At 51.8% G+C, this 20,864-nt stretch overlaps 1 protein-coding gene across 7 annotated transcripts in view; it reads right to left on the reverse strand.

Moving 5' to 3' along the window:
- The window catches only part of CLEC16A (C-type lectin domain containing 16A), a 196,249-nt gene that overhangs the window by 10,962 nt on the left and 164,423 nt on the right, over positions 1-20,864 (reverse strand). For 5 of the 7 annotated variants that reach the window (XM_064478181.1, XM_064478180.1, XM_064478179.1 and 2 more), the window contains one exon: positions 1,345-1,506. The exons of 1 other annotated variant lie outside the window; for it this stretch is intronic. In XM_064478181.1, coding sequence (XP_064334251.1) covers positions 1,345-1,506 — 162 coding nt within the window. Of the gene's footprint in view, positions 1-1,344; positions 1,507-10,251; positions 10,391-20,864 lie in introns of those variants that run through there. One more of the 7 variants, XM_064478184.1, reaches the window with a different exon arrangement.

The raw sequence follows: 20,864 nt of genomic DNA on the forward strand, positions 1-20,864 counted from the left end.
AGAAAGCTCTGTCTGAATTTCCCAGCTACAAGCCTGGGAACGGCAGCAGCAACTTCTTGGATGCATAGCCGTCCTTAAGCCGGGCTCAGAAATAGCTCAGAAAGGGCGGTCATTTCCCTTGGGCTGGGGCAGGGAGAGGAGCAGGTGCTGAGTGGAAAGGGGTCTAAATGAAGTGGCTTGAGGGTGACCTTGCTTCCTGGGCCTTGTGAATGTCAATCAGAGATGGAGGTAATGGATGCTGGTGGGAGGAGGTGGGGGTGCTGGCAGCCACGGTGCCCTGAGCCGCAGGCATGGAGGCCAGGCGGGGTTATCCCTCTGCTGGGAAAGGTGGAAGCTGAAAACCACAGAGAGAGGTGCAGGCACCCAAAGGGATCTCTGCCTCTGAGTGGATGGTGGCCAGGGGCCCTCAGTTTCCTGGCACCAGGCAGCTCACGCCCTGGCACACTGATTTTGTCACGACCCATCAAACCATCACTTAACAAGAGTTTGGACAGGTGTCCCTGAAATATGATGGGTGAGGACTCTGGATGGGACCCTATAGGAACAGCAAAGGACACCGATGGCCCCCAAGTTGGAGTGCAGACCAGAGTCACGAGGGCCTCGCAGATCAGAGATGCCCGGGGCCCTGAAGACCCACAGGTCATGCCGTGTGGTGTGAAGCATTGTCCACGCGAGGCCCTGCTCCTCTGGCTGCATTTTGGGGCCACGTTGCTCAGGAAACAAGCCTGGCATCTCTCTCGCAGGGATCTTACGCACTGCAGTGAGGGGCTCACGGCAGCTCAGAGCAAGGGGGACCACTCACGTGTCTCACTCCAGGCTCCCTGCTCACGGGGGCTCTCCATGCCACATTTGCACTTGTGTAAGTTACAGGAGGGCAAGGCATGCCTCCAGTACATCCTGACAGACCCTCAAAAGGGCGGCAAGATGCACCCGCTGGTTATGGATGACTGGACTGCACCAAACATTTAGAGAGGAAACTGGTATGTTACGGAGGAAAAAAAATTAGCAGACACAATTCTTTTGCCAGAGTTCAAACAGTCACGTGTAGGAGACCCCTCTTCGTGACACCTGAGGCTCTGGAGTGATAACGGGATGAATTCAGGCTCCACCCGCCTGCTACCCACCCCCTGCAGTGGACCCGCCTACAAAGGGAGAGATTCCTCCCCGCTGAGAGCTTAACCAGCAATGTCACGTTGGAGCGGACGCAGAACCCTGAGTGGCAGTGTCCCCACACGTGGTGGTGAGGAGCAGCTGGGTGTCAGGGGCCTTGGGTTGAGGGGTCGCAAGGTCCCAAGTCCCACCCCCCCCGCCCCCCCCCGCCGCACTGTGTCCCGCGGCCAATACCTGCCGGGCTCTGGGCAGCAGAGGGGGTGGACGACGAGCTGGCGCCTCCTGAGTCACAGTGGCTTGTGCTCCCACTGCCACTGGGGCTCCCACTGGCAGACGGTGACGGTGAGGCCAGGGATGGCGAGCTGTGCTGGTTTATGCACTGGGCCACGGCGAAGCCTACAAGACAAGGTGGTGACGTGACCCAGTGGTAGGAATAAGCCGGCCTGGTGGGAGGGGCACTGCCGTCCCCGACTGTGTGTGAGACCCTGTGGCAAGCTGGGGGCCTCAGTGTAAGAGCTACACCAACCGATCTAAACCCTGCTCCTTGAAAGTCTGGGTCTGCTCCCTGGAATTAGCCAAGCTCGCCGGGCACCAGGCTGACCTGGACACACCGCAGAGCTCTTTCAAGGAAAAGAGTGCAGCCAACCACAGAGCCGTAAATCTGAATGCCTGATGCTGGCTCAGCACCACGCCGGCTGTGCCCTTGAAGGGAGCACGCAACCTCGGGGCTCAGAGGCGTCCTGGAGAAGTTTCCACAGGGACACGGGACATCCTCACGGCCAAACCTTAGGGCCTTTGCTCGTGTGCCTGAGTTCTGCCAGAGGCAGGGTGCTGGACCCCAGCTCTGAAGCCACACTGAAAGGGAGGGGAGACCCTGAGGTCACCCCCTGCCAGAGATTCTGCTCTGCCCTGGCGGGTCTGGCGAGCTTGGGGTGGGAGGAACGAAAGCTCTGGTGAAAAGCTAGCAATCACAGAGTTTCACTTGGCCTTCAGAGCAATTCCAGGTTTGGAGACGGGGCCCACACGTTTTTGGGGCCTGCGACCTCCCAGCACTGGGGAGTGGAGGAACCCCACATTTTGGAGACACTCAGACTTAGGCAAACCCTGTTCACCAGCAGAAGCTCTGGAACACGAGCCCAGGGTCCTTCCCCAACTGCTAGGAGGGGTGCAGCAGGGGGAGAACGGCCACCAGCCTGTGCAGGGCTTGGCGCATGGTGACAGCGAGGTGCTCTCTGTGGAGGAAGGAGGCCCTTCTGAACGAGCCACCCAGGGGCCCCTCTTTCAGGGTGCACGTGCCTCCCGCAGACAGTGACGTCCGCCTCTGCTTTTCTAAAGGGCCCCGGCTTCTGATTTGAGCCACTAAACACAGCAGAACTCCTCGGGGAACAAACCCCTCGTCGACGATCCCAGGAGCCCATGCAGACCTCAGTGGTTCCGGCTTCGGCCCTCAGGAGCCCTGTGCCCCCCCTGCTGCCTCTGCACCAAGTCGGGGTGGGGACGGGGGAGCAAGTCCTCCTCCCTGAGCGGGGACCTTGACCCCTCTGGCCAGTCACAGCAAACCTCCCCACCCTGAGCGCACTTACCCCAGACAGCCCCGAGCCTTACGCTCACCCCCTGCGTTGCCTGAGCCTCACACGGTCCAGCTCCTGCTGGCACTTCTTCCAGCAGGTTCTCCAGGCCTGACCATGCCTTTCTCAGAATTCGGGAAGGCGCCAAGGGTTGGAGAACTACAGCCCGCTGACTGTTTGGTAAATAAAGTTTTACTGGAACAGAGCCAGGCCCTTTGCTTACATTCTGCCTGTGGCCGTTACAAGCTACACTAGCAATGCTGACTTGTTGCAAGCCTGAGATATTTCACTCCCTGGCCCGAGACAGAAACAGTGCGCAGAGCCCAGAAGAGGAGGGGGCACCAGCTCTGGCACCAGGAAAGCCTGGGTTCCGTCCTGACCTGCTCACTTACCAGCCGTGGGGCCCTGGGCAAGTCTCCCCACTTCCCTGAGCCTCCTTCCCTTTAACCCCTGGTGGGCAGACCTTGGCGGGGGGCATGCAGGAGGACTCGCTGCTCTGTCCCCATCTCAAGTCTTAGGGGAACCTACACCTGGCCACCGTGGAGAAGTTACTTTGTACTAAGTTTGTGTGAAGTTATTTTTGTCTAAGGACCAGCTCCTTCCAAACTGGGTCTCTATTCATATGCCCGGCCAGACCCCCCTGGTTTTGGGTGATGGGCTAGCACGCGGATGCAAGACCTGGGGGGAGCCTGGTGGGTGAATTCCCCACCCCCACCTACCCCGGAGGTCTTCCTGCCAAGAGGGCAGGGTTAACGTGCTGGACTTCTCAGGAAGAGGCATCATGTGATTGACTGTGTGTGGCTGCAGGGGAGGGGGTTGGGGCACTCATATTAACTACAGCAAACATCAAAGCAAATCCAAACACCAGTCAGGAAGATTCCCAGGGGGCAAGCAGCCACAGCCTCACAGAACCAGCTTAATAGCTGCTTACTGCTTAATCACTTCAAGTGGTAAACCCCCAAGTTTACAAGCTGTTTACCTGCCTCGAAAATGAATCACTCCTCAACAAATCAAAATGTCAGGATGGCCTTTCCTGAGCTGCTTATTTATCAGAAGTGTGAACAGAGGGGCTGGAGAGCGTGGTAGCAGAGTTGGGACTAAGCCTTCCACACTCTGACAATGCCCCAGCTCGAACGGATGAATGATGTGGCTGTCACCAAGGTGGTCACCCACTCCTTCTCTTAAGACACACGTCTTCTCTCTCACGCGCTTTTAAGCCCTGGTTTCTTGCCGTAAGACATCTGGGGAGGGGCGTGTGGGGTAGCAGACGAGATGCTGAGACAGCAGTCGGGATACTAAAGTTCCTCCATTTTGGGAACGGATTAGGGGTCAAGCCAGAGACTGACAAAAAATATTGTGCACCTTCTGTAGGTGCTAAGAGTTAAAACAGAAAAAAGAATCACCAACCTCTGACACCACCTGTCTGGGGGTCCAGCTGAGCAGAGGCAAGTGAATGCCTCTTTCCCTTGTATGCTGCTACTAAAAGCCCACTTCCCTTCTTTCCACGGCACGGGGACCCAGAAAGCCCCAGTGATGTTATTTGTTTGCTTGTTTGCTCATTTTTAAGCTAGGTGCCCAGACTACCCTTGCAATTTCATGGGGTTCTTTCCAAAATCAACGTGGCAACACTTTGAGAGCCAGTCTGATGTGTCAGAGGGTCAGGAGGGCTCTGCAGAGAATGCAGGACAAGACTAGTGGCCGGAGCGCCAGCCCCCCTGCTCTTGCTTCATCCTAGGAAGGCAGTTCTTGATGAACTAGCTTTGGTGGAGGTGCCAAGGGGCTTTCTGGGCGTGAGTCAAACACATACGGGCTGCCAAGTACTTGCAAATGCACAGATGTGCCAGAGATGATGGGACAAGGGCAAAGGCAAGCCGGCCTCCCTGAGCACTTCTCCAGTAGATAAAATTCTTGGCCCTCCCTGAGTGTGTCTCAAGAACAGCCTGTGAAATGTATATCAAAGGCCATATGGATTTTCACATCGCTCAGCTGATTCCACATCTAGAAATGTATGCTGTGGACGGTGCAGTGGGTGGTTGGGTCCACACAGCGAACGACACAGATGTTCAAAGCACTGGTGTGTGTGACAGGGAACTAGAGGCACCCGAAACAGCCAACAATCAGGGAAAGGCCAAATGAATCCTAATACGCCCAGACGATGAAACTGTTGGTTGCTGTTAAAGATGCTGGTGTAAAAGAAGATTAAGAGTGAAGGGGAACGCTCAAGACATAATAAATGAAAACAGGTTAGGAGAAGCACGTCCTGTATGCTCCCATTGTTATAAAAAGATTAAAAAAAAAAAAAATCCAAGCTCCGCCTCCCTCCTTGTTCAGGGAGCAAACACTGGAGGGATTGAAGCTGAGGTCGTGGGAGAACCCAGTGGTTCACAATGGTGAGCTTGAGTTTTAGTTTCTGTGCTTGTCTGAATTTTCCAAGACTCCTGCTACGAATATTCTCTTAAAACAGAAAAAGAATGGAGGATGAAGGAAGACACACGAGCTGCCTGGGAGCTGGACAGGCTGAGGCCGCCAGGCCCCTAACACATCCCTGCGATCTGTTCTGGCCTCCGGGGCTCTCTCCCCTGGACTCACGAAGAACCCCCTTAAAGCTGGGAGCAGGCTCCATGCTCTGTAGCAGGCAGATCTGGGCCAACGGTGAAACGCACCCCTGACTTTTCAGGGGCCCCAGGCTTCACGGGGTCAGGCGGGGGTCTTCCTGCTGCCCTCTGGCCCTGTTCTGACAGTTATGCCGGGAGGATGAACTCAAGAGGAACTCTCTGGCATTTGCCAAGAGCAAAAATACCACAAAAAGGTCATCTTTCTATTTTAGATCCACTGACAGAGGGAGCACTGGGCTGGGAATCAGAACCCCAAGTTCAAGCCCAAGCTCTGCCCGAAGGGCTTGGTGACCTTGGACAAAGCCCCCTCCTTTCGGGGCCTCCACGTCTTTGTGTGAAACACAATACAGTTCGTGAGGAGTTCTTGACTTAAATGGTCAGTAGTTTTCCTTTTACCTATAAATCTGAACTTGATTTGAACCCCACGGCCTTTTGGGGAGGCAGGCAAGGGAAAAGACATTGAAAAGTGCGCCCTGAATATATGCTGTTTGTCTTTGGAGGGAACACTCACCAAGCTTTCCCCATGAGAACCACGTTGCTGTGGGAGGCAGGCAGCAGCCCTGGCCAATCCCAGCCCAGAGGTTTGCAGATGTGTTCTGCTCTGCTTACATCATGTTTGTGTTTGCTTGTTTTAGGCACCACCATTCACACACTGGGAGAGTCTGTATCCAAGTCTGGGTTTCTGGCTTCTTAGAAAACAGAAAGATCTGGCATCACTGGGCCCCACTGCCACGAGGCAGCAACTGAAGGGAGGCAGTGAGCTGGTTCCTCCCCTCTCCTCCTTGACATGACTGGTGCTCGTAGGCATTTCGGTTATTAATCTCTGCGATTTATCCTTGGATTCTTGATAAATCCATAGGAATCGGGGAAGTTCCAACCCCTAGAGACCTTTTGTCAACTCCCTCTTCAAACCCTACCAGTGGGGGTGAGAGAGAGGGCCTGTGGAGATGGGGCTGCCTGCCTCTAGCAGCCCATGCAGGTCTCAGACCCAGTGACAAAAATCACTTGCTTTTGGCCTTAACTGGGCTGTTCCCTTGGTCTGTAATTCCCTTTTGCCTCTTTTCTGTCTTCACAAATCCTTTCCCCATCTTTTAAGGTTCATGCAGCTTAGGGCCAGCTTGGGCAAGAGTGTCTACAGTTCCTGGGGTTAACTGTTCTTTCCCCTGTGCTCCTGCAGCCTGATCTATCCAGCCCTGGGGCTTTGTGAGCTGTATAGGAGTTGGCTTTCCCAATATGACTGCAAAGTAGGGCATAAGAAATTTGACTGCAAAGATGCTTTGCTACTTTGTACAATGACTATCATTATTTTAACACCTAGCACCTGGAATCCTCTGGGGTTCAGGGGCTTTTGGAAATTATTTCTGATATTGTAAGCTATCTTCCAATACCCATGCTCCCCTTCTTCTGCAGTTACATAACCTGACAGCTAGGCATGGCCATGTGACTAAGCTGTGGCTAATGAGATAGAAATGAAAGTGACATGTTGGATTTCTAGGAAGGCTTCTTAAAAGAAAAGAGGTATGCTTTCCTCTATTCTGTTTCATGAACCATAGATGTGATGGCTGGAACTCCAGCAGCTATCGTGGACCATGAGGATGAGTCCCATATTAGGGACAGCAGAGCACTGAGAAGGAAGGAGCTTGGGTCCTTGATGCCTTTGTGAAGCCCCTGACTACCTTCATCTATGTTTCCTCTACCTGAAAGGGAAGTACATACTTTGGGGTTTTTCTTTACTATGTAGTTGAACCGAATCTTAACTGACAGCTGTAAAAAAGCTTTGTTAATGCAAGGATGTGAGCTGAATTCCGTGGGGACAAGAGATTGGCTGGCCCTCAGAGTTTCCAGCATAGGGAAAGCTGCCCTGTACTTCCTGGGGAGAATCTGGGAATGGTGGAGTGAGGAGAAAGAGGGGAGGGGGCAGTTGAGATAGGGGAGGTGACTTTCCCCACAAACCCCCAAATCTCTAGGAAAACTTCAACTCTTCCCTTGTGTGGTGTGAGTGGACATTTTTTGGTGGACACCAGTGATGGAGACTGAGCTTCCATCTGGGTTCACACAAGGCCACGGATTACCCACGAGGGCCAAGACCTGGGAACAGCATGGACCACGAGAGAGTAAAGGATGCACATGTGCGGGCTAGAGAACTGGGGGGGGGGGGGGGGTTGAGCCAAAGGTTTCCCAAACCTCCAAGGAGCAGGGAGTCCCTAGCTGACCTCTGCGGTCGGCCTGGGGCCCGTGCTGTCTTGCACACTGTAATTTCCCCACAGATATTGCTTATGTGACTGAAGAGCAACCGCTTCAGTTTGAAAACTGGAAGATGTGAAAACTACCTGAGCGTGTGGGGGATTCCACAGGGCCTTTCAGCGAGCTGAAGAGGAAGGAAGCCTTTGGCTTAGAATTCATCTCAGGGATTCTGACTGCTGAATGGCACCAGCCCCACCCCGCAGCCTCACGCCCTACAGACGCTCCTACATATCACCTGCTGCTTCCCAGGAAGGATTCGAGGTGGCTTATTTTGAAAGCCCAAATGCCACAGATGCTAAGGACTGAAAGCCACTAAGACACACACTAAATGATGAGAGTCCAACAATGAAAGGTGGGTGGAAAGTGAAAAGTCACACCAGAATGACGTCCAGCGAGGGGAAGCTGATGTCACTGCTGGGCTCTGCACTTCCTGGGAGCCAAGATCTCCAGGAACATGGTCCAGGTGAGCTGGCTCTTGTGATACCCCTGTCCACGTGCATGACTCCTGTCCATTACACCTTCCTGGCTAGTGTCCCTGAAGCGGGCTGCCCAGAAGATCCAGCTACCTGACTGGAGGGATCTTGTTCTCTCCTGACTGGAGAGTTCATGCCACATTCAAGTGCTTTCCAAACGTTTTTTCTCAACAGTGAAACTCTGGTTTATACACAAGATGAGAACGGAACGCTCCGTCTGCATGGTGCCTGATTGAGGGTAGGCTTGTCCTGTCCTTTCCAGAATCTCTGCAGATCCCACCTTTGAGAATCAGATATGGCAGGTTGGCACCTCAAAGCCTCAAACCTTCAGGCTGCAAACTAGAGAACCAAGGGCTGGATGGGTAACATCCGTGAAAAAGGAGAGACCAGGGGTGAAAGGCTGACAGTGCCCACCCCCCCCCCCCGCCCCCAAACTGGCCATCTGTTTTCCCTTGTTTGACCGAGACACGGGCACTGAGAAACCATTCTCTTCTATCAGGAAAATAACCATGGTATGCAGGATATTCTGCCTGTGTCAGGGAGACAATAGGGACTGGTGGAGACCGGGGAAAACTGGAAACAGCAGCTCCACAGCCTCTCCTGACGGCTGCCGCCCTAGTGTGACCACAGCTTTATGTTCTTCAAGAGAAGCTGGATTATCTGGATTTTGGGGTTAAAGCCTCCTGATTTTTTAAATTGTTGACAACTTACTTCATATTCCTTTTAAAAAAATATTATTTTTTTTGTTTGTTTTGGCTTTTTATTTTGAGGGGAAGGTAGTTAGGTTTATTTATTTATTTTCCTTTTAATGGAGGTGCTGGGATTGAACCCAGGACCTCGTGCATGCTAAGCACACACTCTACCACTTGAGCTATATCCTCAGCCTTCTCAAATTCCTTTTTTAAACAAGAAGCTGGTAACCCCAGGCAAGGCAAACCAAGCGTGTCTTCTGTCTGCGTGGGCCTCTGCTCCAGGCTGAGACTGGGAGCGTCGGGCGTCGAGGCCACCCTGCCCAGCTCCTGATGTGTGCAGGTTCCGAGTCTGAAGTACACGACCCCAGGCTGCTTAAGGCTCACACAGATGTGCTTCAAAGAAGTCCAGTTTTCAAGAGACCTCCTTGAGGAAAAAACTCTAAGATTTGGGGTGGAGAGTTGCCCGCCCTAACACAAACCAACATTGATTCATGCCTGAGGGCTGACTCAGGAGGAGCGGTGAGGAGAGTGGGGCAGGGGCGCCCTGAATTTGCCTTTCATTAGCGCATTTGCTCCACGGCTGCGGCTCAGGTTGTGAGGATGCAGTGTTCGTATTTTTCTCACCGCTCCTCGATGCTGGGAAACAGGAAAAAATCAATTGGCCCTGTGACCTCGTGCACGAAGCCGAAGACAGCAAGTGCGGCTGTGGCCTCGTTTCTCCCCTCGCTGGCTCCTTCCTCGGCTCTGCCCTTTCACCTCCCAGTGCGGTCTGCCAGGGCCCTGGGGCCAGAGAGGAGGGGCTGGGCTGAGACTGAGACTGGGACTTCAGCCTGCTGGTGTCTCTGGGCAGATGGCAGCCCACAGGGTCTACAAGTGACACAGAGCTTTCTCGTCCACACTTCTGACTCGAGGAGCTGGCTCTGAAGCCACCTGCCGCCCCCACCCCCCCAAGATGGGAGCCACTGAGTTCGGAGCGCACCTGAAAAGCCAAATTACCCACAACTATTCCAAGAACGTGTGTGTGTGCGAAGCTGAGGAAGTCAAGTCCAGCAGCGGCGCACCCACTGGGCCAGGTGAGGCCAGGTGCTCACACGGGTCTCCTCTAAAGAATTCACACAAAAATGAAAGAATCCACCAATACAGGTGCAGGGTTCAGAACAGCAGCAACCCTACAGGCCGGCAGGACCCTGGGGGCTCCCTGCAGTCCCCTCACTTCCTGCTAGGACTCTGAGGCTTTGGTGCAGGTAGGAGACCCAGATGTCTGCACGGGGATCCTCCTCCAGCGTCCCCAAGTGAGTCACATGATCTACTGTTCCAGGGTTGGGTGCACAGAACTCTGGGCTTCCAGGGCAAGATACGGCCTCCCCCGACTGACCCTAAGGGAGTTCTGATTTTCTTCACGTGCACTTCCTGTCCAGCCCTAGGGGCACATCTGCAAATCGGCCATCTGGGAAGAGGGTGTTTCTATCACCTTCCTCGGCCAAGCCTGAGCAACGTCATCATGGGCGACTCCCTAGATCACTGACTGGCTGCACCTCAAAGTGCTTAAAGACTTTTATTTCTGGTTGCTTTTTAAGGGATAACAGGTCCAACATACAAAAATAGCTGGGAACTTGCGGAATCTTTTAGCCTACAGCTGTTTATCCATGGATAAATCCTCGTGGATTTTAAGGACTATACTTGAAAACCTGCAGAAAAGAAAAAACGGTCTTTCAGTATCTTGTTTCCTTTGTGCCATCTCTGTCCCAGCTCTGCCCCTCAAAGTGTTTTTGTTCTAGGTGAAGCCTGTGTGAGTGCACTGCCACCCACGGGAGAGGTCGAAGGTCTAAGTGGCCCTGTGGCTGCCGAGGGGGCACCAGGGCTGTCTGAATGTCAGCACCTTGCTGCGCCGGTGGCCCTGTGCTGCCTTGGCCACAGAAGGCTGGCACGTGGGGGTCACGGCTGGACCGGGTCTCTGAGACTCTCTTCGAGGCTCTGTTCCCAAGGACCAGGTCCCTGCCTTGCCCAGCCCCTGCCCTCCTCCCATGGCATTACCGTCTGTACAACAGTAAGCAAAGAGCTCCGCAACAGTCTCTCAGCCACGGCATTAGAAAGCCGACCACTGGCCATCCCGGCTGCCTCTTTACCGAGGCAGGAAACAGGGCTGAAAAAGCAGCGAGAGGGGGGCGGGTTACACAGCTGTCAGCAGGCACCTCCAGACACAGGGAGCGGGGCGCGGGCCTTGGGCTCCTCTGGCCCCCGGGCCTAAGAGGGCCAGACCTGGAGCCACCAGCTGGGGCTGGGGTGGGTCAGCTACAGCTCTGCTTGCCAAGGACAACCTCCTGAGGTTCTCTCTGGCCCAAGGACCACCAATTCTTTCCAATAAGGCTCTCAGCCCATCAGCCCTGCTCTGTCTCTCAGGACAGAAGAGGGTGAGGCCACACGGTGCTCATCTTACGCCAAAATGTATGCCCTGCCCCGTGTGTTTCATAAAAGGGCCAGGGGACCAGTTTGGACCTCCTGCACATGCAGTCGACACATATTTAACTCACTCCCAAAGCGGCCCCACACCCCTGAGGCCCTGGTTCCGCCTGCGTGTCTGGCAGGACTGGGGTTCTGCAGAGTGGGTGGCTAACTCTGGCAGTGGGGCCACGTCACCAGAGCGTCTCTGACCGTGTGTTTTAACAGATAGGGGTTAGGCCAGACCAACAGACGATGACGTTTGATTACACATCCTCTACAATAAGAACTGGAGATGCTATCTGGAACGACGTGGGGCAGATAGAATCAGGGAGTGTGTGAGGAGCCACATGAAGACCGCGATGGGTATCAGCCCAGAACAAGCTTCAAAAGCCATGACTGAGGTCGCCGGGTAGATGGGACTGTCACCTTCTGTCCTGGCAGAGCTGTGGGACACAGGCCATCAGGCGATGGTACGCGTGGCTCCAGCATCTACCCGGGAGAAGTGTTGAGAGCAAATACTTGACCCTGGGACTGAAGTTCCCAGCCCAGGCACAAAGTACAGGAGGGAAGAGAGTGCCGGGGGGTCCGGCCACCCTGCATGCGCATGTGACCACGAGGGCATCACAAGCCTGTGGTTCTCAGGTATAAAGAGGGGTGACAACAGCTGACTGCGCAGGGCCCCCGGGGGCTGACCAAATTGCTATGGTCTGAGTGTTCTGTTAGCATGAGCTGTCTTCACTACTTAGCCGACATTTATGGTGCTTGGAATTTAGGTCCACTGAGGCAAGAACTGGGGATTTTCATTTTTCTGAGGGTCTTGACTCCTGGGGTGCGTAACAGAAGAAACGGTTCAGCTCTTTGGAGAAAGCAACACAGCACAAAGCAGAATCTTTCTTCATGTCGGCCGTTAGGACTGAAGGTTTTAGGAGTTAACAGAGACAGAGCTTTTCTAAAGAAACCTTAAATATCTACGTTTAAGGGATTTATATGAAAACAGAATATGAGAAAATGAGGTTCTTGTTATTTTCATTTAGAATCTTAAAATCTCATCTGTTATGTTTGGGTTCAAGACACAGATGACTGTGTTCTGTTTGTCAGGGCTTCTCTGCTGGAGAGTTGACTGCATTAAGTGGAACCATGTGAACTGCCTGTATTCAACCAACATGACCAATGAAATCGGCCATTTCATACAGTTCAACCTAGTATGAATTTGTCTCCCTTAAAGCCCTCCACTGAAGTCATTCCTGGAGGAAGGGACAGCCAGCTGTGTATTCCCAGCTCTCCCTTTTCAGTTTCCATTACACCCGTATGTGTGTGTGTGTCTGTGTGTGTGGGTGGGTGGGTGGATGTATGTGTCCTCCTCTCCAGCTCAGATTTATCCTTTCATTTCCAAAAGGCAGCAAGCAGCTTCAACAAAATGCTTGCAAATGATCTTGGCACTTAAGGAGAGGTGTGTGTCTTCTAGGGGGAAAACACTGGAAAAGGGGGCTTCTGAGATGGGATCTGGTGGGATCTATTTTCCCTTTGTGCTTCCTTGTAAATGCTAAGCTAGTGCGTTCAATGTTAAAATCACCCCAGCTAGTCTGCATTTGTAGTTTTGACTTTTTTTTTTAGTATTATTAATATTTCATCATAAAAGTATTGATTTCCTTTAACTAAGAGACTTTAAAGTTTGCTGCATCCTTAAGCATGATTTTATTATGTCTTGGGGCCAAATGTTTTTTATTCCTCCCCACAAAGGAATGCTTTTCCTTTTATATAATGTGTGTCAAGAAGAAAAAAGGAATTGATTCACAGAATTCTGCATCACAGGCAACTTTGAAGGAACATATCTAGTCGGGGGTACTTGGACAGACAATTCCTAAACATGACCACAGTGCCTCACTGTTAAGCCAGAAGCAAGAACCAAAGCACAAAATTTACATTCAAATATGAGGTAGCTCCAAGAGATGCTAATATGGGAAAATTAAGACAACTTGAGACATGACCCCAAAACTTAAAAACTCCTTACACGTGCCAGAGGATTCACAGAAACCTCAGTCTCCACCTTGCCCCCTCTCTTCCTGCCCTCCAGAAAGCCAACAAGAACCAAGAAGAAATACTGCCGATTTGGGGCTGCCTAGGAAAACGCTCCATTTCTCCCAATCTCTAAATTACCAGTGTCAGATGCCAGTTGCAGAGTTAGGGAAAGAACGCTCGGTTTTACAGAACCCCTTCAGGAAGCGGGTGGAGGACAGTAACTGGCAAACCAAATGAGGCGCTCTGAAATGTTTAAATATTGAACATCCTTTCTCCTTTCTCCACATTTATTATTAACTTGGACCCACATCACTGTGTACATTGACTTCATTTCTTCCCAAGGATCCAAGACACAATGGACAATGCTCGGGGCCAGTGAGGGGGGTGGGGCTGAGATTTGGGTTTCTTTCTTTCATACCCTCGCTGGAAATCCTTTCCGGTCAGCCCCACATTTTCACAGCCATGAATTCCTGGAAACGTCTCAGCCTTTCAATGACCTCTGGTGCCCGAAAGCAGATGATTAGTGCCCCAAATATTGACAGGCTAGACTCTCTTCCCCTTCCAAACAAGGGAGCAGTGTCGGCGTGAGGCTGCGTGAAAGATGCTGTTGCCACCGGACAAGGGAGTCTGCGGAAACAGCATTCAGACAGGAGCTCCGCTGTTTGGAAGGAACTGCAGTTCCCTCAGCTTCGCCCAGGTAGAAACAATGCCTAGGATGCTATGTGAATGTCACAAGAGCCTGATTAAAAAAAAAAAAATCTGTCTACAGCCACCAGATGTCCAGGACAGCCGGGACGGGGGCCGGCAGTGGCCCTGCTCTGACACAGGAGGCACCTCAGATGTCAGCAGCCTGGGCTGGCAGCCAAGCGAGCTCGGAGCCTGGGCCTGGCATTGCTCCTTGTGAAGATGAACGTTTGGGATTGGAAATATAAACGTCCAATCTTTCCAGAAAGCAAGGCAGCACCTCTTCTGGGGAACGAGGAAGGGGAGGGGTGGGTGGACCGTCCGTCATGCCCACGCAGAAAGCAGCTGCCCTCCCGTCAAAAGAAGATCCTTTGGGGCTGCCAGGAGGATAAGCTGGCTACAAGCGTTCGTTTTTCCTGGGCTTTTATCTGTTCAAGTGAAATTGTCCCAAATGACCAGCCTGCAGCTTCTACTTTCCTTTAAAAGACAGTACTACATTTGAGATCGATGTTTTCCCCTGAAACGCCAGCTAAATTTATCCTTCCCTGCATCCTGCACGCTGGTCTCTGCACTCAGCTGGCCCTCATCTTGCTGAGTGAAGCGTCTGTCTTCCGACGCCCCTTCCTCGCTGGGGGAGCTCAGCATCCAGCCCCATCCTGCTGTTCATCACGCACAGAACCCCCTCCCCCCTCCCTGGTTCCCTCAAAGATTCCTCTGCTGCCTCATTCTCTGAAGTCCCTGTGAATTTAAGCTCTGACTTCTCGAGGTCCTCACCTGGCCCCAGCTCTCAAAATCTACCCTGAAAAGCCATCAGGTTGGCTGGCTTTGAACGGCTGTTGAGCAACCCGTCCCCAGCCAGCCCCTGCCCCCAAAGTGGCTGAGTGCTCAGGAATTTGACGGAGTGGGATGAAGTAGGCCGCTGTGGGCTTTACAGACTGAACTGACCAGAGAACTGACTTCTCTCTCCTGGTCTCGCTTGGCAAGCCGCCCTGTAAGTGAAATTTCACTGACTGATTCAATGCCTGATGCCCAGACAGCCCGTTAGTTCTGAAATCTTTATTCATATTCGCAGTTGCAAGAGAACATGCCCTAAACTAGCATCCTGAGCTACCATTCCTATTTTGCTGTTAACCTGTGGACTCTCTCTCTTTTGGGCAGGAATCAGAAAGAAAATAAAAATGAGCCTTGAGAGAGAGGACGCACGCGCCCCTGCTGGCAGGCACGTGCACACACGCTGTGGACAGGGTCTGGCCTCGAAGCAGCGAGCAGGCCGGTGTCTCGGGAGAGCCCCGTGAATGAAGATACGGGGTCTGGGTGTGGCCAGATTGGCAACCCCCTCACCTTGCTTTCTGGAAAGCAACCTGGCAAGGTGCTGTCAAGAGCCTTAATTAGGGGCATTCTCGTTGACCCTAAGGAACGGTTTCTCAAGGAATAACCGGAAACCTGGGCGAAGGTTTCTGTGTAAGCGTGATTCATAACACAGTACGAATAACCTAAGTAGCCAATATAAAGGGTGTGGCTAAGTAAATACTGGCTAAACTCCAGACTGTTACAGGTTGAATTATGTCTTCCCCAAATTCTCACGCTGATGTCCTAACCCCTACCGTCTCAGAACGTGACTTAATTTGGAAAGAAGGTTATTCTGCAGATGTAATTAGTTGAGATTAGGGTGGGCCCTAATCCAGTGTGAGTGGTGTCCTTATAAAAGAGGGACATTCAGACATAGAGGCACACGTGGGGGAGCACCATGTGAAGATGAAGACAGAGGTCACAGTGATGCATGTACAAGCTGAGGAACAACAAGATTGCCAGCAAACCACCAGAAGTCAGGAGGGAGGACTGATTCTTCCTCATCACCTTCAGAAGGAACCAACCATGCAGACACCTTGATCTCAGACTTTCAGCCTTCAGAACTGTGAGACAATAAATTTCTGTTCGTTTTAAGCCACCCAGTTCATGGTACTTTGTTACAGCAGCCATTAAGCAAATACTCAGACAATGGAGTATTATGCAGTCATTAAAAATGAAGTATCAGGAAGAGGTATTCTGCAGCATAGAGAAATGCTTCTGACATGAGGGCAATGTTATGAAAAACAAAATCCCAAGATTCAGCAGTTCTGATCTGGGGCTGCATGTGCATCCAAGGATGCTCCCTAGAGCACTGTGATGGCAAGAACCAGGAAACAACCAAAATGCCCAGCCAAAGAAACACGCGGATCCGCACTGTGGAATACTACACAGCCACAAAAGGGAATGAACAAAATGTGTACACATCAACACAGAAAGACCTTTGATTCATAGTGGTGTTTGAAAGTCAAGCTGCAGAAGGGTATGCAGGAAGATGATTCTGTTTAGGTTTAAAAAAAAAAAAAAGGGCAGCCCAAATCATAAGATAACTATAGATCCATCACCCCTTATCTTAAATCTTTGAGGTTGAATGTGTTCTGGAATTTAGACTCTTTAAGGCTTTTTTAAAAGGCCATGAGGTGCATACATGCATATTAGGTCACATCCTCAGCTGGGCCTCAGGCAGCTGAAACCAAACCTATTAAATTTCTGCAGGGAAAAAAACCAAGTCTATTCACAATAAATGGCATCTGAAAACTCTTGTAAAAAGTCTATAAATAGTTTAGGGCAGGTTTTGCCACCAAGTGAGTTATGCAAATTTGGACTTCAGAAGTGCAGAGAAGGACTGAGGCCCTGGGCTGCCCACTGGCCACGGGGGCCCACACAGATGCAACTGCACAGAGGAGGGTCTGGAAGGAGATGAGCCAAACAGTGGACGGACATCTGGGGAAGGAGGGGGGGGAACTGGGGAGGGGTAGTAGAAGGGGACTTAAGACCCGTCTGTAACATTTTTCGTTTTTTAAATGAAGAATCAACTCATATATTTTGAGGGTAACCTAAAAAGTAGGGAAAAAAACAGAAAGAGAAAAACAGAGAAGACATGGATGAGAAGTAAACTGAAATGTGCAGAATGCTTTTTCTGGGGTGGTGGGACTGTGGTGATTTCCTCTTCCTGCAGCTTGACAGTTTCCACTGATAATTTTCTACATCCATGTATTAACCACCAGTGAATACAAGGGCCTGCAGCAGCAGTGGGACACATGACTGGTTCCATCCATTCTCGTCATTGCCAGCTCATCCCCAGGGCCCTGGGGGAGATGGCAGGGCTGAGTCCCCCCCCCCAACCCCCGCTGGCTCCTGATCCGCGCGGCTGCTGCACCTCTGATGCCATGAAATATGGCCCCTTCCCGGGGCGCTGCTCACACACTTGCCACTTTGATTCATCATCTCTCTTACTCTCTCTGTCCTTTATTCTTCTGCCCTCTTTGGCCTTTGATTGCTTTTCGGGAGTTTATCATGTTGAACTTTTATCCCTTTCCAGGAAACCCTATTCTTTTTTTTCTTCCCTTTCACAATTAATAAATAATCGTGAGAGCACTTCTTTGGACAGAAGCACATCCTGCCTCCTAAACAGAACTGCTGGAGCATCCCTTTTGGGGCCCCTCAGGGCCTGAGAAGGGCACATCACCTGTCACTAGAGGGACAGCATTTTGGTCCATCACTGCGCTTGGGGGAAGGGTGCCAACGGTGTTCTCGGTATCTGAGCTGCCCTCCGTTCTACAAGACTGCTGTGCTTCACAGCCGTCCTCCAGAGAAGGGGTGGAGAGGGTGGAGCAGTGGCTTGGGGGTCCAAGGGCCACAGTATGGACAGGGAAACAGAGATATGGCATCAGAGTTCGAGTGTGGGCTTTGGAAACAGACAGGTTCAAATCCCAGCCCTGGGATGCTGACTTCAGCCTGGGATTCCCGGGTACGATATGGAGGAAATAATCCCGACCTCAGGCATTGTTGTGAAAGTTAAATGAGAAGAACATATGCAGTCATGCTTAGCACAGGGGTTGATATATAGTAACTGCTCAATTAACAGGAGCTGGCGTCATTAAGTCGTAGCACCAGCCACACTCTGAGCATCTATCTCCAGACCCCCTTCACCAGTTTCTACCACAAAGAAAGAGAAGCACAACTAGCCCCAATCATCTCCAAGAAATAACACGGAGCATTTGGGATCATATTTTAAAAGTCACTGGGTGAGTTGGACAGACTGGCAGACAAATCGTCTACCGGCACCAGGAGTCAACTTGCAGAGTGACCAGCAGGTAGCGTCGACCTGCTTTCTGTCTCAGATCCACAACACGAGTGGACGCTCACCACTACAGAGGTTTCCAACAAATGCTCATGGCACTGATTCTAATACCTACTTTCTTTCCCAGAAGTTATGATACTGAGGTCAGACCACAGTCAACAGAGATTTCTGGAAAGGTATGAAATGCAAACTTATCTCGTAATTTACAGGAAAGAAAAAGGAACAGGAGGCTATTTTACCAGCAAGAACAGAGTCTTTTCTTCAAAGTCAAAAAGAAATGGAAAAAGAAAAATTCTAAAGAAGAGGAAGGGTGCCAGGTGAGTCTGGACTGCATCAAGGTTTCCAAATTGTTCCAGACTACATTGCAGGTTCCAATTTCTTTTTTCACACTTGGACTGTTTTAAGGAAAATGTTGCATAAATTGGACTGTTTTACGATGAAAAGGGACACAAATATGATAATCTGGTCTTTAGAAAAAGATGACAGCTTTGTGACAGTCTGACTAGTTTAGAACTGTTTTTTAAATTATAACAGCTTTCTTGAGATATAATACACATACTGTATCATCTACCCATTGAAAGGGATAACGCAGTGATTTTTAGTTGATTTCACAGAATTGCACAACCATCACTACAATCAATTTTAGAACATTTTCATCTCCTTGCTATCTATTTTGAATACAACTTGGGGGGTTACAAACACATGTACCCCCAGCTATGCTGAATGAGTCCATCACCTGGCCTTTTCTAGAATGGCCCACTCCAGATTCTGCCATTTGTTCTGTGAGTGGCATTTTAAAAGATTTCATTCTTCACATCAGGCCTGAGCCCAAGAACTTTCCCTTTCAATAGAATTCCTCAGAAAAATGTCCTGGGTCCAATTCCTTCTTCCGTGTTCTTCACTGATGAGGGGAGGAGACCTAGGCTGTTGCTGGGAGCCCTGGGCTAAGCACCTTCCCAGGAAGGAGGACCGAGATCTCAGGCCCCACTTACCTGGCCAAGGCGGAAACTGATGACAGGGGAACTGTGTGCCCAGCCAGTCTGGCAGCAGGTGTCACGTGGACAGTAATGCTGTTATTCCCTGAGGGTCTGGGCAGCCTGTGGGCCCAGGCACCAGTGGCTCTCCTGTCTGTGTGGGCTCCCATCAAGGATGGATTCCTGCCCTCAGAGAAGTCTTCCTGGACTCCCTGTCCAGGTCAGAGCCCTTTGGCGCACATTGTCCCAGCTCTCCGCCAGTTCCTTTGGGGCCCCAATCATGGTCAGCAGTCCTGGACTATCTATGATGTCCACAGTGCCTGGGAGCTCCAAAGGGACAGATCTGTTCAGCTCACCCGAGTCTACAGTAAGCAATGTCTAGCATATATAGGGGTACTGGAGATTTGTTGGTTCCATCCATCCATCCATCCATCCATCCGTCTATCCCTCTCTCCCTCCCTCCCTTCTCCATCCATCCATTCATCTACCCATCCATCCAGTGCTTTCCAAGCACTACTTATATGCCTCCCTGTACAACTCCAGTTGCTGGGCATTTAGCAATAAATGAAACACAGCATCTGACCTCTTGCAGTTTATAGCTCAGTAACAGGATGGGGCAGGACTGGGGTGGGGTGCAGGGGTGCAGACAATGAAGAAACAGAAAATACGGGGAAGGGATGAGGGCGATGAAGAGAGCTAAGCAGGGCAGGGGCATCTGGAGTGCTGGGAGTGGGGCAGGGTTGTGATGTACACAGGATGCTCAGGGAAAACCCTCTGAGATTGAGAGTCCTGAGGAATGAGACACAGGACAGAGCCAGGCAGGTATCTGGGACCACACTGTTCTAAGCAGAGGGCAACCCAATGCAGGGGCTGCAAGGCAGGGGGTGCCTGGCACAGTCGAGGCTCAGCCGAGGCCCCTGTGGCTGCCTTGGAGTGGGCCGGGGGACAGTGGGAAGAGGTGAGGTCAGTCTTAGGAGGAGCAGAGGGATCAGACTGTGTGGGACATTGGGGGCCACTGTAAGGAATCTGGCTTTCACTCCGAGTGAAATGGGATCTGGTGATGGATTTAAGCAGAGGACACACATGTTCTAACTTATGCCTGAAAAGGATCTCTCTAGCTCTGGTGCTGAGAACACCAAATTGGCCAAGCAGAGAAACAGGGGAAACGATTTTGAAGGCCAAGGTCAGGAGGCAGCAAACAACATCCTGTAGGCCAACTTCCCAAATCCTACACTGGATTTGTGAGGGAAGTTTGGAATGCGGCCCCGCCTGCTTGTTTGCAGCTTGGCCACACAGCAGAGTCAGGTTGTGACAGAGACCACATGGCCCTTTAATTAAAGTCAGCCAACCCCTGGCCTAGGAGACCAGAGCAGCGGGGAGAGGGGACTGGACTCAGGCCGCACTTCCAGGGAGCGCTGGCAGGCTGGGTAAGGCCTGGCCCGGAGTGGACAAGTGAGTTGGTCTCCAGCTGCTCTACGTGAGGACATGTTTTTAGTCAAGCTGTGTCTTCTTCCCAAGTGACTAAGTCTGGGTCACTGGACCCCATGGGCAGCCCAGCCTGGGGCCAGCCCGTGAACGGCTGCTGTCCTGCTCTGACGGCTGAGTGTGGTCATCTGGAGGGCGGCCTTTTGCCTCCCTGCCTGAAGCCCATCCACGCTCCCCCCGGGCCCTCCAATGAAGTCGAGGAAGGTCAACAGGCACAGTGGGTCATCCCCACATGGCCTCATCTTCTGCTGCCTCCCGCTCACATGGCTCAGGCTGCTTGCAGGATGCACCTGCTCACCATGGTCTTCACAGCCTGGGTCCGCCACCAGCCTGGGATGCCCCATTGTTTAGCCTGGCCCATCCACCAAGACCTGCTCCAGGAGCCCTCCCTGCCCTCCAATCCTGGGG

Source organism: Camelus dromedarius, chromosome 24 (genome assembly GCF_036321535.1).
Source record: "Camelus dromedarius isolate mCamDro1 chromosome 24, mCamDro1.pat, whole genome shotgun sequence".
Classification (NCBI taxonomy): domain Eukaryota; kingdom Metazoa; phylum Chordata; class Mammalia; order Artiodactyla; family Camelidae; genus Camelus; species Camelus dromedarius.